The sequence below is a fragment of the Sebastes umbrosus genome, chromosome 14 (genome assembly GCF_015220745.1).
Source record: "Sebastes umbrosus isolate fSebUmb1 chromosome 14, fSebUmb1.pri, whole genome shotgun sequence".
Taxonomy (NCBI): Eukaryota; Metazoa; Chordata; class Actinopteri; order Perciformes; family Sebastidae; genus Sebastes; species Sebastes umbrosus.
In genome coordinates, this window is record NC_051282.1 from 13,051,756 (window position 1) to 13,073,601 (window position 21,846).

The 21,846-nt window shown below is 43.1% G+C and overlaps 1 protein-coding gene across 4 annotated transcripts in view; it reads right to left on the bottom strand.

Annotated features, from left to right (window-relative positions):
• Positions 1-691: 691 nt before the first annotated feature.
• Positions 692-21,846, bottom strand: part of pkn1b (protein kinase N1b) — a 38,673-nt gene continuing 17,518 nt past the window's right edge. For 3 of the 4 annotated variants that reach the window (XM_037791014.1, XM_037791015.1, XM_037791013.1), the window contains 21 exons: positions 17,460-17,760; positions 16,892-17,037; positions 16,643-16,763; positions 15,079-15,224; positions 14,315-14,528; positions 13,938-14,132; positions 13,745-13,854; positions 13,488-13,631; positions 12,350-12,425; positions 11,537-11,666; positions 9,776-9,866; positions 7,165-7,256; positions 6,708-6,780; positions 5,293-5,384; positions 4,961-5,137; positions 4,729-4,791; positions 4,578-4,654; positions 4,171-4,313; positions 2,733-2,840; positions 2,433-2,513; positions 692-1,863 (listed from right to left, as the gene is read on the bottom strand). In XM_037791014.1, the coding sequence (XP_037646942.1) occupies positions 1,660-1,863; positions 2,433-2,513; positions 2,733-2,840; positions 4,171-4,313; positions 4,578-4,654; positions 4,729-4,791; positions 4,961-5,137; positions 5,293-5,384; positions 6,708-6,780; positions 7,165-7,256; positions 9,776-9,866; positions 11,537-11,666; positions 12,350-12,425; positions 13,488-13,631; positions 13,745-13,854; positions 13,938-14,132; positions 14,315-14,528; positions 15,079-15,224; positions 16,643-16,763; positions 16,892-17,037; positions 17,460-17,760 (2,784 nt within the window). In that variant the 3' untranslated portion in view covers positions 692-1,659. Of the gene's footprint in view, positions 1,864-2,432; positions 2,514-2,732; positions 2,841-4,170; positions 4,314-4,577; positions 4,655-4,728; positions 4,792-4,960; positions 5,138-5,292; positions 5,385-6,707; positions 6,781-7,164; positions 7,257-9,775; positions 9,867-11,536; positions 11,667-12,349; positions 12,426-13,487; positions 13,632-13,744; positions 13,855-13,937; positions 14,133-14,314; positions 14,529-15,078; positions 15,225-16,642; positions 16,764-16,891; positions 17,038-17,459; positions 17,761-21,007; positions 21,322-21,846 lie in introns of those variants that run through there. The other variant, XM_037791012.1, reaches the window with a different exon arrangement.

Consider the following 21,846-nt stretch of genomic DNA (forward strand, 5'->3'; position numbering starts at 1 on the left):
GTTTCCATACTACTATACTATTTATGATGCCAGAAATTGGCAGATTTAGGGTGCGTTCCAAATTGCATACTTTTTATTTTTAGTACGTACTGCAGCTGTCTTTACAAAGTATGTACTGTTGCATGTAGTATGCATACAATTGGGACATACTACTTTGATCCTCTTGCTCATATACCCGCTGTGCAGACGATTGTGGGTCAGAATAGCCTAAAAAGCTGGCTTACATACTGCAAAATGCGACCGGGATGTAGCAGGACATCCTGGTATTTTTCGCGTACTGCATTTGACATACTAAATCTTTTTCTGGCATACTAAATAGTATGGTAGTATGGGTATTGGAAGGCACAGTTAGTATGTCCCAACACATAGTGTGTCTGATGCAGTATGCCAAAAATACCAGGATGACATGAATGTCTGCACCAAATTTGATGGCAATCCATCCAATAGTTAGACATTTCACTAAATACCACAAATGTCGACCTCATGGTGGCGCTAGAAGAGAAGACAGAGGATCACCAAAGTCAGCACACTTCATCCTCTGGGGATCAGGGATGTCTGTACAAGATTTCATGGTAATCCATCATGTAGTTGATGAGATATAATGAGCGTTTAGAGTTATAGTGAGCTCAAAATTACCCTTTTCCTCAAAAAGTACTGATCAACTGAAATGAAAATAAATTGATCAATGCTCCTGTGTTGGGTTCACATCTTTACTGAGTCACAGTTCCAACATATTTCACCAGCAAATGACAGAGGAGGATACACAAGATGTAGGGGGACAAAAAAAACTATAAATCACAAAAAGAACAAAATTTGTAAAAGCTTTTTGTCATTGAAAAATGATTGTAGTTAAAAATCTGTGTTGTACCGAAAGACAGTGGGAAGAGAAGACGACGAAGAGGTGTCCTATGTAAGACTGAGCACGGACGCACAAAAACAGCACATGGCTCCCCTCCCTCTCTGGTAAAACCCAACACTTGCTCTGCTTTTTTTGTGACACAATCAACAGGCAGCAGCTCTGAATGTTCTCCTTCCTCTGGCTCCCCCATGTGTTCATGTACAGGTGGTGCATGATTGCAGCTGATGTGGATACATTCATGACTGAGGCAGGGACACCGTACACAACGAAACACACACTTAGCAGCAACGAACAGCAGAGATAAAGGGACGAGAGACGAGAGCAAGTGCAGGAAAGAAAGAGACAAACTGCTTCCTGTCAGAATAATCACCTTTGACTCGGTGATTTATAGGCTCTCTGAGCATTTCAGTGATTCTTTTTTTTAGGCCCGACTGTGTTTGACCTTCCATTTGTTACATAATCTGGATTATCTTCATCACCACATCCTCCTCCTCTAAAAGCCACGCAGTGTCACGGATCTGCAGACCTCTAAGGTCAGTAGATTCGTGACACTTGCGAATGTGTGCGACGCGCGATCGGACTCCACTGGTACCCGTTCACACACGCTCGGCCCAGCCAGTGCTTCATCCCATCACAAACAGACAGACAGAGAGAAAGAGGACAGACTAAGAGGGATCCTCGCCTCTCATCACCATCAAGTTCCTCTCTCCCGTCTCGGGACAGATCAGCCTTCACGTCTCAGTCTCCTCTCAGAGTCTGTGGCTGGCAGTGGGCAGCTAATGACCCCGTGACCCCTGACCCTAGCAGAGGTCGGAGACGTAGTCAAAATCCTTGAAGTGGTCCTGTTCCTTGCGGGAGAGGGTGCGGCGCTCGCGGGGCGGCGTGAGGGCGGGAGCCTCGGCCGTGAACTCCACGTCAAAGTTGCTGACGTCTTCATTTCCTACGATGGTCGGCACGAACGGGGGCGGGGCCTTCCTCTGAAGAAGAGCCTCCCAGTCCATACCCTAAACAACATTTACATTTAGTTGATCATCGAGACGAGATCAGTAACATTATGGCTGCGGTCGAAATGTCAAAAAATGACGTCCTGATGTCTTTTCCTAACCATTTTTATTTGACCTTGGTGGAAAACGTCAAGGAAAGATGTGAAGGAGAACTCATAGGGACTTAGGAAAAGACAACCGCGGTGTTAAGAGAATCCGACTGCACTGACACTATAGGCTCTGTATGATGCGACGGCGGCGGATGTTATGACGCAGGTCTGCCTTGGTGAAACTACAATCTTCCGAAGATGAACTACAAAAGGCGCATGTTCGCCCCGCGTGCTCTTAAATAAGGAATTGTGGGTTGTTATTATCTCCTTTCCTTTCTTAAAGGATGGTCTAGTGTATTCTATGCTAAAGGGGATAGGAAAAGAAGCATTGAAGCTCCTTTCCTTAGCATTAAGGGGATTCAACCAGCTCTTATCATGGCTGCTACTCAGATACTTCCGGGTCATTTCACTCCGTTAGGAACCTTCCTCAGCAAAAAAGACTTTTCGACCGCAGCCCATGATTAAAAACCAGACACTCACCCTGAAGAACGGTTGTTTTTTGACATCTTCGGCGTCCTTTTCTCCAGAGCCAAGACGTCTTTCGGGATTCCTCCTCAACAACTAGCAACCAAGAAACAACAGACGGCAACAACACTCCATCATTTATACAGTAGTCTTTGTTGCCTAAGTGACAAGTGACTTACAATGTGCTTAAATTTGCATATTTTCAACATTACAAGCAGAACAAGAAAAAAGGTCAACTAAAATAGAGAGTTTAAGTTAATCAGGAGCAAGAAGCGACAGGAGAATTATCTGGAGTGTCAGTGAGCGGAGTCTCACCCGTCTCATGATGCCGATGGCTTCGGTGGAGAGGAAGCGAGGGTAGCGCACTTCATCGTTCACTATGCTGTCGAAAACCTCCTCTTCATCGTCACCTGGGAACGGAGACTGAAAGAAACCGACGCACATTAGTTTGGAATGCATCACACATTATACTTCCATGAAATCTGTCTCTAACAGACCGGATTTAAAATGCAAAATATCACAAGTCTTTCAAATATTTATTCCCCCCATCTGACACTCTGTCCATCCATCTGGACCTAAAGTGGTGGAATGATCTCCTCTTTGCAGCTTGAGTCCTCCACCTCAACTAGACATGCTAGCACTTACTAACTCACTTGATTAATTTCTTTAAAAGGTTCTATGTACGATATCTAGAGCATTAATATAGCATCAAACAACTATTGTCTATGTAAAGATATAGAGGAGTAATGTCTACCTGAGCAGAGAATGAAGTCGCTCTCCCTCTGTGTGTGTTGTAATCAGAGCTCCTCCGCGCTTTGTTGACATAGCCGGGCCGGCCGCACGTGCTTTTTATTGCATGTTTATGCATGTGAGCGTGCCCCACTGGCTAGCTCATGGCTGCCGCTCTGCACTGCTCTCATACAGTGGTTACAGCTGATAACTGCTGATTATAACCGATAACCGTCCCGACCGACAGCGCCGTTGCAGAAGCGCTGTATTATTAGAGCCAGTGTTTCTGTAATTAAGACAATATTTCCCATAAAGCCCTCTGCTTCCAGGTTCAAAGAGGAGGCTCTCTACCTTCCCTTACCAGATATTTTCCCACATCTTAGTTTTCTTTTTCTCTTACAGAATAAATAAACATGTTCAGAAGATTTTCCACCTAGCAGCTGTTAACTCTACTTTTCACTCTAAAGACATTGGGCCCTATGTTCCTGAATCTCTCACTGAAGATCAATAGATCAGATCCTGTTTTGAGACAGAAAGCAACTTCCCTTTCTGCCTTGAAGGAATAGTTTGATATTTTGGGAAATTCACTTTCTTGAAGAGAGTCAGTCAGATGAGAAGATCAATAACACTCTCTTATCTGTCCGGTAAATATAAAGCTACCACCAGCAGCCAGGCTAGCTGTTTCCCTGTGATTCCAGTCTTTGTGCTAAGCTAAGCTAACCACCTGCTGGCTGTAGTTTTATATTTATCGTACAGACATGAGTGGTCTCGATCTTCACATCTAATTCTTTGCAAGAAAGTGAATAAGCGTATTGCCCAACATGGCGAACTATTTCTTTACATTAATCCGGGAGAAGTCCAAAATCTAGGCATGCAGAGGTATCCAAACATCTCGTCAGTGATCTTGTTTGTTTACAGTAATTACACTCATCATGTCTGAAGACGCAGATTAAGATGATTTCAGCATCTTTGATAGATACAATAATAGTAATTTAAAAAAACTACTCCAACTCTGTATTCTTACCTCACCGACCAACATCTCATAGACGAGTACCCCGAGCCCCCACCAGTCCACTGCTCTGGTGTACGATGTGTCTGTCAGCACCTCCGGGGCCAGAAACTCAGGGGTCCCACAGAACGTACTGGTCCGATCCCCATAACCCATGCCTTGAGAGGAAGAAGGAAGTGAGAGGGTAGAGTAGATTTAACGGGTGAAGTCAGAGAAATATTGACTGTGGAAGTGATGAGGGACACATGAATGCTTGTGAAATGAATGATGTAAAGTAAGAAAGTCAATTTCCCTAAATGTATGGAACTTTTCCTCATCTGTAGGGCCCTATGATTTTGTGGAAAACACGGAATTTGGGAAAAAAGGGCCCTAGATCTGGTTTTGTAGAGACCTGGTATGATAAATAAATAATAGACACTCACCTTCTTTACAGAGCCCAAAGTCTGCTATCTTCACAAAACCCTCTGTGTCAAGCAGCAGGTTGTCCAATTTAAGATCCCTGACAAAGAAACGGAAGTGGATTTATGCCCAATATGAAGGGAGTATGTATGCCTCCAGTATCCAAGTACTCACCGGTACACAATCTTATGGTCATGAAGGAACTGCAGACCCAAGACCACACAAGCTGAGTAGAACCTGTCGGGTAAACAATGGACAGAAAGACAGAAATTAACATATATACTACTACATATTGATGCTTCATGCATTAATGGGTGCACAGACGTAGACACGTAGAATATGGAGCTTTCCCAGAAGGCACACTCATCCTGTTTCTCCTCTTTAACACACACACAGCAGAACTCACACAGCGCGTGGCTCAGTGAAGACGTCGGCATGTATGTGCATCATGAGGTCTCCTCCTGCCGTGTACTCCATGACAAAACACACATGTTCTGGCGTCTGGAAACATGCAAACAGGTTGACGAGGAAGGGGTGGTGGGAGCCGTTGACGGTCTCAAAGATCCGCTTCTCACACATCAGACTGGAAACAGACGGGAGGCGGGGGGGGGGGGCGTATGAGACATGAGATATGAGTCATTACTGTACAAGGTGTAATTATGATGTGAATGAGCTTTGTCGTGTAGCTGAGACTTTGGTTGGGGTCACCGAGTGCTGTGTCGTAAGAAATACGGTTACCTTTCCACTTCGTCCCTCGCTACGATGTCTCCCTTCTTCAGGGCTTTGATGGCGTACAGGCTGCTGGTCTTTTTGTACTCTGACAGCAACACCTGGAGAGATTTAGACTTGAGTTATTGTCAACAAATCTCAATAACACACCAAAACCATCTCTCAATACTTTGTGACTTCCCTACTCTGTCTGCGTCACTCAACCCCAGGCCTATTTGTTCCTACTGAAAATGTAAATCTTTATAAACAGGTCACAAATACATAGTTTCCACTATGTTCACCAGCTTTGTCTGCTGTTTGGTGCCGAGCAGGTGGTGTACAGTGGTTACAAGGTTGATGAGAGGGAATCAAAACCAGGGCTGTCAAAATTGGCCATAAATGACGTTCGTTCTAAAAAACACATAGTTTTGAACTATATTCAACTATCTATTTTTGCGCATTATGTCCATGACACCGTGTCCTAACTGGCCGCGAGCGACGCAGCACTGCACAGCGTGCTGTTTTGAGCTGAACCTTTGTCAAAGACCTGTTTCTATTTATTCCTGCTCGCTTTGAAAGAGCCACAATGGACGAGGAACGTCTGATTCATACAAAAACCTAAATAAGGAGGCAGCTGGCTGGAGGGAGATCACCTGAATGTTTGCTACTTGCTGTTGGCTATATTGTATAATATAGATATACAATATGACATTATTAAACCTGTGTTTTCTGTTTAAAAAATACAAACGTTGGAATATAGAAAATACTACTCACCCATCTTTCAAGAGGTTAAGGATAAGTCTTATCTCGAGTGCACAGCTGATAGGTACTTGGTTTGTTTACATGACATAACGTTAAGCGTCCTGTTAGGACTCCGTGTCAATCTGTCTGCGGCTGAGTTCTCTGCCATCATTATGGTTGTTGTTGATTTATTCCTTGTTCAGCTTGACCTAACGTTACATTTAATTTTCAATCGATAAAAGTGACGCTCTCTGGGTTTCACCGGCAGTGTCAATATATTTTTTTATAACAGTTGTTTTTGTCATGAACACTTTCACACAGAACGTGAATATTACTTGGCAAAAAAGCAACACTTTTTTTAACGGAACAAGGTCAATCTTTCTGAGCTTTCACAACGCGACTAAAGGCATCAACCAATCAAGTTGTGCGGAACGGGTTGAGTTGTGCCTATAGTTATGAAAAAACAACACAGAGGCTCCGTACTTCGAACCAAAGCGGGCAAACTGTATCACTCCTTTCTACCTGGACAAAGGCAGCGCAGACAACATCCACTCCTTCTGTCCTTGCCATTCACAAAAAAGCCCTACAAATATAATATTCGCAGGCGAGTATTTCACATTTCCGTGTCATTTATACATCATGCTCCCGGTGTGTAAAAGTCTTAAGTTTTGTTCATCCTATGAAGAAAAATAAAGTTTGACTACCTTCCCAAAGTGGCCCCTGCCGAGCACTGCTATCAGTTTGAAGTCCTGAAGGCAAAGAGGGCCTCTGCTTGGTCTGAGAGAGAGAGATTATAAAAGGATTATAAACTGCATGCAACATAACATGCTGTCATACAGTATTTAAATGTGCCTCATACGCTCAACAACACTACATGTCAAACCTCCATAGTGTCTATGTTGTGTTTTGCTATGAAAAAAGCTAATACTGTTCAGTATGTGACTCTAATATTTCATATTCTGTAATCCACATGAATGATGACTTGGCTTTACTACCACGTGTTAAAAAAAGAGGTTACAGCACAGGACCATATTGTGTGTGGGTGTGTGTTTCTGGTGTCAAGCTGTGTTGGCTGTAATGCAGAAAGATATGCTCAGGTGTGGTTTCTGTGTGTGAGTGAGTGTGTGTGTATGTGTGTGAGTGTGTGTGCTGTGTTTGCACCTGCGTAAAGAGTTCTGGGACTGAGATCTGGTTGGCTGCTTGTGAGCAGGAACATCCGGCGTGGACGGGGGCTCAATGACTGGCGTCTGTTCCTGTGAAACACCACAGAGATGAAGACGGAGGGAACAAATGAGTGTATGTAGAGGGAAAACGACAAATAGGGAGTAACGGAAAACGAGGGAGAAATGAGGACAAAATGACCGCTGACATCTGTAACGACCTTCAGTCAGACAAACAGACAGACAGACATTGAAGCTCATCATGACCGGTTGCCAGATCCCCTGCTGGCTGACAGCCTCACTCCTCCCCTCTTCCTGTCCACTCCACTCCTTGCTCACTACTAATTAGTTCTCTAAAAAAAAAAAACATCAGAGTAATTAATCCCTTAATACTTCAACCCCGTTGAACACACCATCTGCCACAGGCCCTCTACTCCTCTGACTCTCTCTGGGCTCATCTCAGTCTGTGTGTCTGCCGCTCTGGTCTCTAAAATTAAAATTTGCTTTATTGTTGTGATCATAACTATGAGCACTGTAGAGCTAAAGCATGTTGCAAAGGGGTCTACAATAAACGTGTAATAATTCAGGATGTAATAATTGGATGTAAGAAAAAAAAAATCATACATAAAAATATATATGATAAAATGAGATTTAATATCTCTTACTTTAAGTCATTTTAATATAATTATACAATATTAATTCAACATTTTTGAAGGTTACTTGTGGAGTTCCTCATGGCTCAGTGTTGGGCCCTTATTGTTTATTTTCTACATAAATTGTATGTGTAAGGTTTCCAAAACTTTATTTTGTCATCATAAACATTTGAAACAACTTTTGGATCATTTGGAAAAGTAATTCAAACTTCTTAAGTATTTAAGCAAGACTAAATGCATCATCTTTGGTAAGATAAGTGAGGTTGAAGTAAGATAAGTGAGGTTGAAAGAGGAAGAGAGTCTGAAATCTAATTCTGGGGGGTAATTATAGATAATAAATCCAATCAAAATCATGTCAAAGCAAAAATGTCAACATCTTTGTGTTAAATTTAGGACATCTTAAATCAAGCTTCATTATACACTTTGTGTTACCCACTTATTCTTCCATACATTACTTACTGTGTGGAAGTATATAGGGGTAAAGGGAAACACATATAAAAGAAATACAAATCCATTTTTTACTTTAAAGAGAGCTTTAGGGGCCGTTCACATGCCGCGTCTGAAAACGCCAGCTGTCCCCCTTTCACCCTTTTATCTAAGGTGCGTCAGAGGTTGCGCTCCTGTCGCACTACTAAGCGTTACTAAGCAACCAAAACCTACGTGCTGCGATGATGATGAAGTTTGAGTAATTTAGCAGTAAAAGCCTCACTGACTAAACGAAAGAAAGTCAAAACAAAGATTAATGGATTTCTAGCAATGTAAATCCCTCACAGTAGCTTGACTGCTCGATGTGTCAAGTTGGCTGACCTTTCAACCGGATGATGTGACGTTCTTGGACAGACACGGTGAAGGAAGTAATAGTCTGTGGGACAGATGTAAAGCTCTGAGTAGCCCTGCACTAAAATTATCAACTTGTCCTCCATATATTTACAATAGACTGATAGAATGATTGTTATTCCTCGTCACATGACATGCCGTGCACGCTGCAGCGTTCCAAAAGGTGAATTATTTTTTATCTTGGAGTGCAGCCGTGGCGCCCTGGAAAATAGGCACCTGCTGCGCTTCTACATTGACAACAATGGATGGCAAAAAATGCGGCATGTGAACAGCCCCTTAGCATTGTAAACAAAACTAAGTATCAAGAACCCTCTATTAAGTAAAAAAGGCTCTAAAATTCAGAGATACGGTAAATTATATATATCCAAAAAGTAGTTTTAAATGACAGAAATATAATAATATCATTTGAAAGGAATATGCACGTGCAAGAAACAAAGGGTCAGGACTAACATAAAGAAAAAAATAATTGTAGTGAGGAACTGAAAATGCACAAAATGTAATAAATAATCTAAATAATCTAATAGACAAATATAAAAAAGTATGATCAGAATGGCATTTTGGCATTAGTATGGTGCAGTACTGTGTAAAAGTTTGGCTGATGTTACTTTTAACGTCAAACGTGCAGCTTCTCCCAACATCTGTTAGGCTGGTAGAATAAACATTTTTTATCTAATATCCTGCTTCGTTGGGAGTAACTGTTATTTTTTTGTTGTCTTGTTTTTTCCTTTCTTAAGATTTCCCCTTCCCCTCTTCTTTCTCTCTCGCTACAGTAATTCCTCTCCGTGCCACCTCTCCAGTCCTCTCTCCAACATGATCGCTCTCTGCAGTTTGTGTTCTTCACACTGGGAAACTAACGCGGATTTGGCCTCGATCAAATTAAAGCTTCCCTCCATCCAATTATGTCTCATTAAAGCTGTCTCCCTTTTCTTTAATCATTCATCCTCCCCTCGCTACGCCGGTCTTAGATTTCACTGCAGCGCGCAGTGCAGCGGTCTATGACTAGAGCACTGTTTCCAAGCCAAAGGCAGCAGGTAGGAAGTGAGCAAAATAGTAACATGATAGTGTAAAGATGTCCATCTTTCCCCCGTCTGGAAATCCTCTGTCTGCCTCCTTCTCACTCACCAAGGGAGCAGGTGAGTCCACCACATCTCTCCTGATTTCAGCTTTGGGAGGAGAGTCGCTGCCCAGATTCAGCTTCTCCACAGAGATTTCTCTGCACACACACACACACACAAAAACAAAGCAGATTTTCTGTTACAGAGGCCCTTTGCTGAAACTATGACTCAACGCTGTGGAGGAAGACTAATGTGTGAAAAAAGGAAGTGAATTCTTCATGAACAATAAGCTCTGTTGCATGAGTACTTTGCCCAAGTTTTAAAAGCTAGAGGCAACTTGATTTGATTTCAGATATTTAGACAATTGAATCAACTTTTCAAAAAAACAGGTTGCTACTAAACTGGTTCACTCTTTAAGGTTGCGGGCTTCATTCATGAGTTACATTGATTTAATGACAAAAATGAAAGCATGTAAACCTGAAACTAACTTGTCTCTCAAAGAGGACCTATTATGCATTTGTGCATTTTCCCCTTTCCTTTAGTGTGTCCTGTAGTTTTTTGTGCATGTAAAACTCTGCAAAGTTACAAAGCCCATAGTCCACACCAAAGGGAGTTCCTCTCCCCCACAGAAACACTGCTCCCGAACTGCCTGAAACACCTTGATTGAAGTCCCGCCTTTTCTTCCGTAACGTGGTGATGTCACCAATTAAGACATTTGCATAATACCTGCCTAGCGGCCAGTTTGGCACGCCCTCAAAACAAAGCTAGTTAGCGCGGAGCTGCAGCGGAGTCCGAAGAGTTTGGTTCGGTTGACCAATCACAACAGAGCGGGTCAGCTGACCAATCAGAGCAGACTGGACTTTTCACAAGGGCGGGTGTCAAAAGCTCAAACAGAGTGTTTCAGTCGGAGGGTGAAAAGAGGTGCTGCAGCACAGCTGGTGTGAGAAAAATAAAGTGTTTTTTGAACATTAAAGCATGTAAACATGGTCTAGTAGAAACCTTAAATACAAGTATGCACCTGAAAATGAGCATAATAGGTCCTTTAATTTATCTTCAGTGAATTATGCAAATAAGTAATAGCACAGATAAAAAAAATTACACTTCATTGAAGCCAAATTACGGAAATTATTCACCAGTATTTGATCAAAACTGGTCAAAATATTGATTAATTACATTTTTATCATAAAATTGATCTTTTAGACACTAAATGGCTAAAAAAAGAGGCATTTGAAGATAACAACGTTGAGCACCAAACTTGACAGAGTGTGCTGCTGTGGTTCATTTCTGCACTCTGTGCTTTAGATGAGACTCATTTACCAACTTAATGCCTCATTTCTCACCAGAAAATTGTGCCTGAATCTATATTTTAAAATACTTCAATATATTTCAAAACTAAACTAGAATGACGGCCTCGCGGTTGTTTACCTCTGCCAACCAGTGAAGCTGCAGTTTACATCCATGTTTGTCCAAAATGTCATCACTTCATCATTTTATCCCATTAGACGTGTGTGAAATTGTCATAATTAACATATGAATTCTTGAGTTATGGCCAAAAACATGTTTTGTGAGGTCACAGTGACCTTGACCTTTGAACTCCAAAATCGAATCAGTTCATCCTTGAGTCCAAGTGAACGTTTGTGCCAGACGTAATACAATTCCCTCCAGGAGTTCCTGAGATATCGCTTTCAGGAGAGTAGGATGGACATGAGGTCACAGTGACCTTGACCTTTGACCACCAAAATCTAATCAGTTCATCCGGCTTTAAAAAATAACTGAAAGCTTTTTTAAGCTCTTTTTTTGCAGAGTAGCAGACATACTGGTTACATACCCTGTGCTGTGTGTGAGTGTGTTGCTCGTGAAACTGGGAGAGTTGCTTCCACTGGGGATGGCGTTCCTCAGCAGGCGGACCCAGGTGGCGATGTCCACATTCATCTGACGAGCACGCAGGAAAGCTTTACCTGAAACACACAGAGTGGTACATAACTCGATAAATGAATGAAACACTACGTCTCATTACTGTCTTTAATTAGGAAGAGGAAATAAAGAGTATCCGTTCATGCGAACTTCAGCGTCTGATAGACTGATGTCTCCTGTAGCTTTAATGAGATGAGACAGCTGAGCTTGCATTTCCTTTAAATGTTTATAATCCCGGTTCCAGAAAATACCACAAGCTGTATCACTTTATCTGCAGCAGTAGATAAAGTGGCTTGTAAGTCTTTAAACAAGGCAGGCACCACTTACTTGTTGGGTAAGTGGTGGGTAAACTACTCTCTTTAGGTTATTGTTCAATTATAAGAGGCCAAACAGGATGGAAATAACTCAATCTCAAACAAAAAAACAAGAACAAAAAGTAACGATGACATATATCATCATCATGAAACACATAAACATGTCTCCCGGCTGCAGAAAAATTTAATAAATAAAAAAACTAAATATAATTATTAATGCGGGGAGCTGCATTTCGCCACTGCCTGGTGTGTTTCCGGCGTCAGGGCTCTTGAAACAAATTCACCAGTGTAAAGTCAAACTTTATATTTTGAGGTTTTCATTTCTTATATGAGTGAAGGGATGTGCTATACTATACTATACTATACTATACTATATTTCAGTTCGGTGGCTGTGTGTGTACACTTGAACCTACCGTGCTGTTTAGAGAAGACTTTCTTCTGCCTCTGGAGTCTTCGGCCTCTCTCTATTACAGGGTTGAAGAAAATCACCTAAAATAAAAACAATATGTTAAAGCAACAAACTGCATCTACAGTTATGAGGGGTGGAAGTAACAGAAATGAATGGAGTTGATGAAAATGCATGTGAATTGAAAAATGGAGCAATAAATTATCAAGTGATCTGGTTAATTGAATTTTATTACTTCCAGCCCTCATCTATAGTAAGTGTATATCTGAGGTCAAAAAAGACCTATTGTCTCTCTGTAGTACCTGTGTATCATAGTAGTGTAGTGTCTCATGCAAAAACAGGCCATAAGGAGCTGTGTAGGCTAATATGTATGACAATTGACCTGTCACATGTTTATACAGTTGATGAATGCAGTTCACGTTGGGTTTAGGGATGCTAATTCAACATTTTTCTTTTACCGATAACCGACCCTTGTTAACCGATTATTAACCGTTAACCGACAAGATTAGTGCCTCGCATGCAGCGGTGCGCCTGCTGCAGTGTATTAGCACAGCAGACAACTTTGTCCCCAGTTCACCCGTCCGGGAGCGTTACTGTAGCAGCCACAGTGCTGCGTTCACTGTCGTGGACACATGCAGCCACTTTACTGCACCATTTAGTTTAGCTACAATTGTTTGCTACGGTTGTCAGCTGTGTGTCTGCCTGGCATAACGCTACTCTGCCAGCCCGGCGTAACTTTAGCGAGTGTGCGACAGACCGTGTGTGTGTGTGTGGCGGCGGTGAGTGTGGGGTTGTAGGTGGCATTATAGCTGTGAACGTAGCTGTAGCAGTGTGTGTACAGTTTATTTGTCGGTGAATAAACAACTACAACTCCTCAAGACCCGAGCCAACTTCCTGTATCGTGCAACTCCGGCTCAGACTCACTTAAGGTGGGCTGTTAAGATGGACCAGCTTCGCTCCTTTAGGTGACAAGCCGCTTCTCTCAGTTTTGCTCAGCTTTTTATTTAATCTGTAATATTTCTTTTCCCCGATAGCATTAATCGGTTAAAATTCGTAATGTCTTTTAATGGTTAATTATTAACATCCCTAGTTGGGTTATATATCCTGTGTGTGAGTGTGTGTGTGAGTGTGTGTGTGTCCTGTACCTCAGCCAGCAGCAGCCCCTGTGGCTCCAGTTCCAGCTGGACTCGGTGTCTTTGGTTGTCCAGGAACTCTTCCAGCTTCAGGTACTTGAGAGCGCACAGGGAGCGGTAATCTCTCCAGTACACTGCAATCTCCATCTCCCGGGACTAATCACACAAAAAAAAACACCAGGTATGTAACGTGAAGGTTTGATCGCCGGTCCAGCATCAAGTTTAGGTTGAATCACACTGTAACGGGCTGAGAGTGTGCTGCGTCTTACTCTCTCCAGCTCCACAGTGAAGGTCTGGTCCCAAGCCTGCTCTCCAACTGTCTTCCAGCCTGTCTGACCCACCACTGTGTTCTCCAGCTTCAGCACTGCGCTCACCTCCGCTGCACACACACACAGGAACTGTTTAACAGCATGTATGTAGCAGCTAAGTCCACATTATGATAACAAGAAATGACACACTTACTGGAGAGCTCCTCGTTCTTGCCGGGGATCTTAAGGCTCATGCTGCTGGTGCTGCGGCTGTAGAGGCCACTCAGTTTGAATGAGGGCCGTCCATCTCCCAGAGAGTAGGAGGGAAGAACCACCGGGGTCCCTCTGCTCCTCCCCGGGACGACCTCCAGCAGCCCCACACAGCCCAGAAGACGCACCTCAAAAGTACCTGGAAAGGAAAAAAGTCCCTTTAATAAAAATGTTCTTAATTTCTAAAGATCAGTGCTTGAAAAACAGCCATCTCTGCAGGTAAGGAAATGCATGACACAGCTCCTCTCCCCTTGAAAAGAAACAATGAACTAAAACTAAATATCTAATTCAATATTCCTACAGTACAGTTTGTGTGTCTACCTGTGAGTGGCGATGGTTTGCTCATGGTGCTGTACTGGTTATGGACATAGGGGTTGCTGTGGCGGGCGCTGAAAGCCGAGGAGGAGGCCAGCACCAGCTCCTCCTTGATGAGGCAGGCCTTAGGATGATCCTCTGCGAGCTCCTGCAGCCTCTGCTCCAGAGAACACCTGAGCAGGTCCAGGCGCTGTGACGACTCGCTCAGACCACACTGAGCCTGCACACATCATTACATGTTTTCTCCTGAGTGCTTTTTTTTGTTTGTTTTCTTCTTCTTTTTAATTAAAAATGTATTGATCTTAGTGGGTTAATTAGGTTGTTGCAGCAGCAGGAACATACAAGCACACAATTCAAATGTGCTAATATGAAACAAAAACAGAGGACGAGACAGCATAGTTCATAATGAAATGAATAATGTGTGGTATGTACTGTAAATGTGTACACTCAGACTGTTAAAGTGGGAATAATGTTGCTTTTACTGTAATATGCTGTATATAAGGGTATAAGTGGATAAATGTAACACATAATATATGTATATATGAGTTTATGTATTTGTTAAACTGAATAAATGCATGAAATTGTGGAATCTTTACAAAAATGTAAATATAACAACATGCGAATTTGATGAAGAAAATGTGTAAATGTAGAACAGTCTATGTGCAGTGCTTCTTTGGTGTGAATGAAGCATTTATCAGAGCATAACTGATATGACAGCAGGTTGAACTAAGTATGTTTTAAACTAAGTCATCTCCTGTCGCCTCTCTGACCTCAGCCATGGCCTTCTTATCTTGGACCTTTCCTGCGCCCAGCAGTCGCAGCATGTTCTTGGCTCCCTCGGACATGGCGTGCTCCACGCGGTAATGATGCCACAGCTCCTCCACGCGCAGCTCCACCCCAAACATGTCCGGCTTACCTGGGACACAGTAACAGGTTGGGTCAACAACGTATGAACAACAGGGTGTGCAGCAACATGCACAGATGATGTATGTTGACCACTGGCATGGTCAGAGAATTAACTTTACATTAGATTTGGAAATTGTTAGGTGTTCGGCATAAGATGTGAACACAGGGTTATGATGCAATATCTGTTTAAAATGTCTTTTTACTGGGAGGATAATTTACTGGGTAGAATATAAAACACACCCATTCGCCACTGTTCTCTCTCTGCGTTTTTACATCAGCCACCATAGTTGTCCTATAGGCTTGGCACACGGAGAGGTTTCAATTTGCAACCTCACCGCTAGATGTCGCTTAATCCTACACACTGTTCCTTTAAGTTGCTATGGTGAACTTGTTAGTAAACAGTTGCCTATTTCCACATCTAGCTCTTACGGAGAAACATGCAGCTTTCAGTTGTGTTTCTGGCCACCCAACAAATGTTAAGTCCAATACTCAATTTCCTTTTAGCTCTGTTTTGGTCTGCGCTAACTCCTGAGGGAAATATCTGGCTCCTAAATGCTCCACTACGTTCACTAGCTGGTTACTAACTGTGTCTGTCTTCTGTTTGGTGCTGAGCAGGTAGTATATAGTGGGTTTATACAGATTTTTCTTTAAAACAACTGCCTGTTGTGGCTGAAAACAACACTGATGAGAGCTGTGAGAAGGAACCAAAACATTAAAGTTATGGGCCAGAAAATCAAAATGATGAGCTTAAAAGTGCAGTAAAGCTCCATAGAATTAAGGGAATCTGCAAAGTTGGGTGATAATTCTCTGTGGGTTTGTCACTACGAGAGACACCTTTCAGTAATATGATCCCTTGTTAATATAAAATTATTAATCCTAGCAGCTTTAAAAGCACAGGGCTGAAGAGAGAGCACATTGAGAAAAACAAAGGAGTGAAAACAAACTCCCGTTAGAGACTTGCGCCTAAAATCAGTCAGGAACACTGTTGCTCTTTCTGCTGCTCTGAGCTTTGTTTCCTTCCCTGCTTATTCTCTCTTTCATCTCCGACTCCTTCCTTCACTCTGTCGTCATCTCTGACTCAGTCCTTTCAGTCTCACTCCCTTCCTGGCTCCCTGCATCTGTCCTGCCTCGTCTCTAACCTCTGTTAAATGAGGCATGGCTTTTAGTTGTTGGGCAACATCAAGGGGGGATGCAGGAACATCAATAAGGCTCTAACCCGAGAGAGCGAGAGGGCTGTAATGGACTATGTGTGTGTGTGTGTGTTTGCCTGGAAGACTGTACACTGTGAGGTTCTGAAGCAAGAATTGATCCATTACCACCCGCATCATAAAATATGCAGTGTGTATAAGCTTTATCAGAGTGACAGGTGGGATGAAAGAGGAATTGAAAGATGGGAGTAGGGATAAAAACAAAAAGCATGATAGGTACATTGGTTGTCCTCCGACTGCTCCGTGGCCTGCATGGCCTTTCGGATCTGCATGCGGATGATGTCGATCTTCGTCTTGCTGTCCTGCAGCATCTGCTGAGCCGACTGGAGAAGCTTCTTGTCCTGTGGAGGGACAGAAAACACAGGAGGAGATCAGGGACAGAGTAAAGGAGCACAGACTAAATATTAATGGATATTAAAGTGAAAGCAGTGAGTAAGAGTTATGGCTGACAGTTGAGCCAGATGAATACCTTGGTACCTCCATTGGCATAGATTGGAATCATGTTCTCTGCTCCCTGTTTGACCTTCAGCTCAATGTTTAGCTGCCGCTCCAAAGCTGCGATACGGTGCTGGTTGGCTGACGTCCGATTGAGCGAGCCCGGAGACTTGGGGGTATCTGGGCAAGAAAAGTGGTTGGATGTTAAGAGGTAAGGTTACGATTGGTTGTTAAACATCATCATTGTCTTCTGGTACTGTAGCACATAAAGTAGTAAAGACCAGTGATGTTTAAGCCCATAAACAACTACTAATGTCTACTGCCTAATGGGCAGGGGGAAATAAATTGATTCACCTTTGTATCAAGATTTTTATTTACGATTTTGTAATTGATTTTTTTAATGCCTGAATCGATATATCTGCATCATTTGAGTCTATGTGTAAGTAGAAGGAAGTTACCGCTTTTATTGTATCATATCCGTTTCAAGAAAAACAAAGCCGAAATGAGCCGAAGCGAGAAAGCAGAATGGTGAAGAATTAAGCAGACAACTGGCACATCCCACAGTGGCACAGAAGCTTATAAACCACTTCTGGATACTGTACCTTTGTTGTCATCAGGGCCCTTGACCACAATGTGTGCGTCCAGCTCCTGCAGCTGATCTTGGAGGGACTCCAGCTTGCGCTTGAAGCTGCGGATCTGCGAGTCCACCTGTTGGGCATTCCTCTTGTCGGTGGTGGCCCTGCGCAGATTCTCCGCGCCCTCCTTGATCTTCAGCTCCTTCCGGATCTCTCTGCGGATCCTCTCGCGGTGCTCGTCCAGCCGCTGCTGCACGCTGGAGTCTGAGAAGTCAGAGTTTTGGTCCAGGCCGAGCTGCTGGAGCACCGACAGCCCGCCTGGATCACTCTGAAGAAGGAGAAAAGGAAGAGGGTAAGATGGTTAAGGAGGTAGTGGCAGAATATGAGATAGAGGAGGTGTTGGGGATGTGTGCAGAAAATAGTACAAATATGAAAAAGAGAGTTAAACTATATTTAGCAAACTGCATATGAGGGGGATTATTCAATTTGAGTTGAAAGCGAAACAGACTCAAAAAGGTGACATCTCCAGCTGAGAGCTGCTGAGCCGAGGTTACGACAGACAAAGCGGGTAACAGTCACCCCGCACAGTTCTGACGGAGTGGAGCAGTGTGGGATGAAAGGAGAGAAAAACGGCAACTCCGAGTGAATCCTCGGCTCGACATGTGAAACCTGCCGAGCCGAGATGGTGAAGCAGCATCAAAGCAGAGGCAGCGCTTTAAAGAGCTGAGTGCTCACATCAGCTCTCCTACTGATCAACACTAACCAGATTACAGAAGATTAGAACAGCATTTATACAGACTAAAATCAATCAGCGTCTTGTATGCTTCTGGATGGGTCACAAATACACATACACACAGAGTGCACATGTATAAAAATGTAACATGGATGTGTAAAGACAATCACACAAACTTATGTATGCAGTGTTTGCGGTTTTTACCCAAAAACACACAGATTATTATACGGCTATCCTAGACAAAAGAAAGTCTCTCATACAATTTTGTCGATTAATTGATTAGTTGATTTAATCGACAGATCTGTGAGTTTCACCACAAAGAATCACACAAAAGCACTGTTTTAAATCTTGTGTTTACCAGAGATGTGCTCATAGGTTTCTTGGAAATTAGTCATTCAGCATGAAAATAGCATAAAAAACGACAAGTCGACAAAACCTCTTAGTCGACTAAGACCAAAACGACCGATTAGTTGACTAATCGACTAAGAGGGGGCAGTTCTTCACTGATTTTCATTTGATCTTCACCCAGATTTCATGTCTCCACTCATCAGAAAGTTGTGATTTATATGGCACTGAGCTGCCGTTGACTCAGGGTGTTGACACAACAGGAATGAAAAGTAACACTGAGTGGAAAACAGTGCTAACTTTAACAAGCTAAGCTAACTAGCTTCCACTTTCTGGGTGAAATAGAAACTTAACAGCATGAAGGGTTTTCCCAGCTGTTGAATGTTGTAAAGGGACAGATGCCTTCGGTCACGAGCTAACATATAACCAACTCTATGTGGGCTTGTTGAAAAAGTGGTAAAAACATCACATGTATCAACGTTCATAAGCGTCACAGGGATATGATGTTGTGGAGTCGGTAGCACACGGCTCGTCTCCTAGCAACGCCCTCAATGTCAGTCAATCCCATGAACAATGTCCACTCGAGGTCTGCAGCCACCACTTCCACAAATATGACCCAAAAACAGTTTCATTCTGTTTCGACATATAGAAAAGAATATGTGCCATAGCACAAAAATAACAATAATTAAAAATTATTTTTGAATTTAAAATTCAATTTTCATCCGTATTAAACAAATTAAAGAGGACCTATTATACTTTTGAGTTTTTTCCCTTTCCTTTAGTGTGTTATATAAATTTGTTTTTTTTGTGCATGTTAAAGGTCTACAAAGTTACAAAGTCCACGCCAAAGGGAGATACTCTCCCCCACAGACAACACTGATCCTGAATTGCTTGAAACGCCTTGCTTTAAATCCTGCCTTTTTTTCTGTAACGTGGTGATGTCACCAAGTAACACACTCTGCCTAGCGGCTAGTTTGGCACACCCTCAAACAAAGCTAGTTATGGCAGAGCTGAAGCGGAGTCTGGAAAGTTTGGTTTGGTTGACCAATCACAACAGCGGGACCCAAAATACAAGCATGCACCTGACAAATGAGCATAATAGGTCCTCTTTAAATCAATACAAATTAAAAAACAACAAAAGTTCCAAAAAAATCTGACCTAATATTCACATAAAAGCCCAAGACAGGGGACGAAATAATGTACCTTACAATACCAACCACCACAACAACACCACCACCGCACTAAAGGTCTAAAAATACTGCAGGTGAGTCAACACCTCTCTGACACAGTCTCAACCGGATATAATAAGTTTTACAAAAGGAATATACTGAATGTTGCAGAGCCATTGCATTTAACAGTTGTTCACGTTAATGTCCATTGCCTGCATATGTTTCAGAGAACCAAGCATATTCTTCATAAACCTATTAAAAAGGGGCTTGAAAGCCTGGAGATGTCATGCATTCATTTAATGTTGTGACATTAGATCTCCTCAGATCACACACACACACACATTGGGACACAGAGGACTGTGCCCTCCCCTTTGCCAGAGTATAATGACGGGGTGCTCGGGGCCTTTCACTGCATCGTGCAACCAGCCATCCAGCTTAGCAGATCTGATTACAACTTCTTAGGTCTCTGTGTCCATCCAGCTACATGCAGGCCGGGGCTACAGCTCTGCTCTCATTAAAGCCATAATCCATCTGCAACACAATACAGTACAACAGTCAGGCCAGCCAAACCACATGGCACAGGCCGAGTGCTTGCAGGATTTGAACTGCTGCTTTAATGCAATGTTATGTCATTGCACAACTCTGAAGCAATGTAATTGAGCATATTCCACAAACATGGTTGTGGAACCAAATCATGAAGAATAACACTGCAAAAATGTGTTATTGTCAAAGTGGTTGGTCTGGAAGATCCTCAGACACAACATCTTAACTTTTAAAGATGTAAAGCGATGCAATTAAAATAAATTCACAACAGAAGTTATCTCGAGACACTCATCATATAGAGCAGGTCTAGACCGTACTCTGTAATATATCCGATATGTCAGTATACAGACACTGGCATCACTGATGAGCACACAGACATGAACATCCACATATATCCTTCTTAATGTGCCAGGCCTGAGAGGTTCTCAGTGCGAGCAGCAGCAGGGGCCACACGGCCATTCAAGGCAGAAGAGAAAGCAGAGGCCACCATGAACGACAGGAAGGGAGAGTTTGTGCCGTGACGCACTCCTGTTCAACACAATACAACTTTATCCCTGGCGTTTTACAACAAAGACCCTCTGGACCTCTGTAAGACAGCTCGCACAGCGGGGCGAAATCACGACAACAGACAGGAATGAAAACTCACAGGTGATTCGCTGTCAGATAGGAGATGTTTTTACAGGAAGTGAACGAGGAAGCCGTCAGAAAAAGAGAAGGGCCGTAGTAATGGGTGAAAAGAAAGAAAGGCGGCCATGCTGAGGCCTGCTGCGGCCACAGTTGCCTACCGAAGACTCTGTGTCACTCTGCTCAGTGTGTACCGGGGAGTCAACCGGTTGATCCCCTGGCAGGTCCTCCAGTACGTCCTCACTGGCCATGTTTGGCCTCCTTCTGGCTTCGCTCCCAGACTGTCTCCCTGAACACACTCGGCACTGACAGCAGCGCCAATCAGGCAACACCGAGTGCTATTCCTGCCTCTGCAAAATCCAGGATGTCCTTCCCGCCAGGAATCAAAAGCCAGTCTAAAACCGGAGCGAGTGAACGAGGCGGAGGAGAGGAAGAGAGAACAGCACAGACCGAGCCCCACCTCGCTGCTTCCTGTTCTGCTCGTTGCCAGATAGAGACCGAGGCGTCATGCACTTTGTGCAGACACACGGGCACACACACACACACACACACACACACACATTCGGGGTGGTTTTGCAAGTGAGAGAGCTCGCAGCCACTCTGCTTCCTGCTACTGGGTCTCCAAAGCTGTTGTGATAAGTTGTGGTCATGATAAATGGACTATCAGACCATGTATGTCTTTGTGTGTGCGCGTGTGCACGTGGAAGCACAATGCAGTACATGTCTGCATATAAGTGCAGCACTATTTCCATTATTTACATGCAGGTGAATTAAGAAAATAAACTGCATTGGGAGAAGAGGTCAAAGGACAAAACATTCCCACTATGAAGCACTAGAAAGACCTTCTACTGAAAGGGACTTGACATCTCAATGAGCTATAAAAAAGGACAGGACTTCTCAGTGAGTTGTGTTATGAGCTAGCTGAACTCTCAACACATGAACACTGAGCCACCAACAGCTAAAATCTTCAAAAACAGATGATGGGATTCTCTGCTTTTCA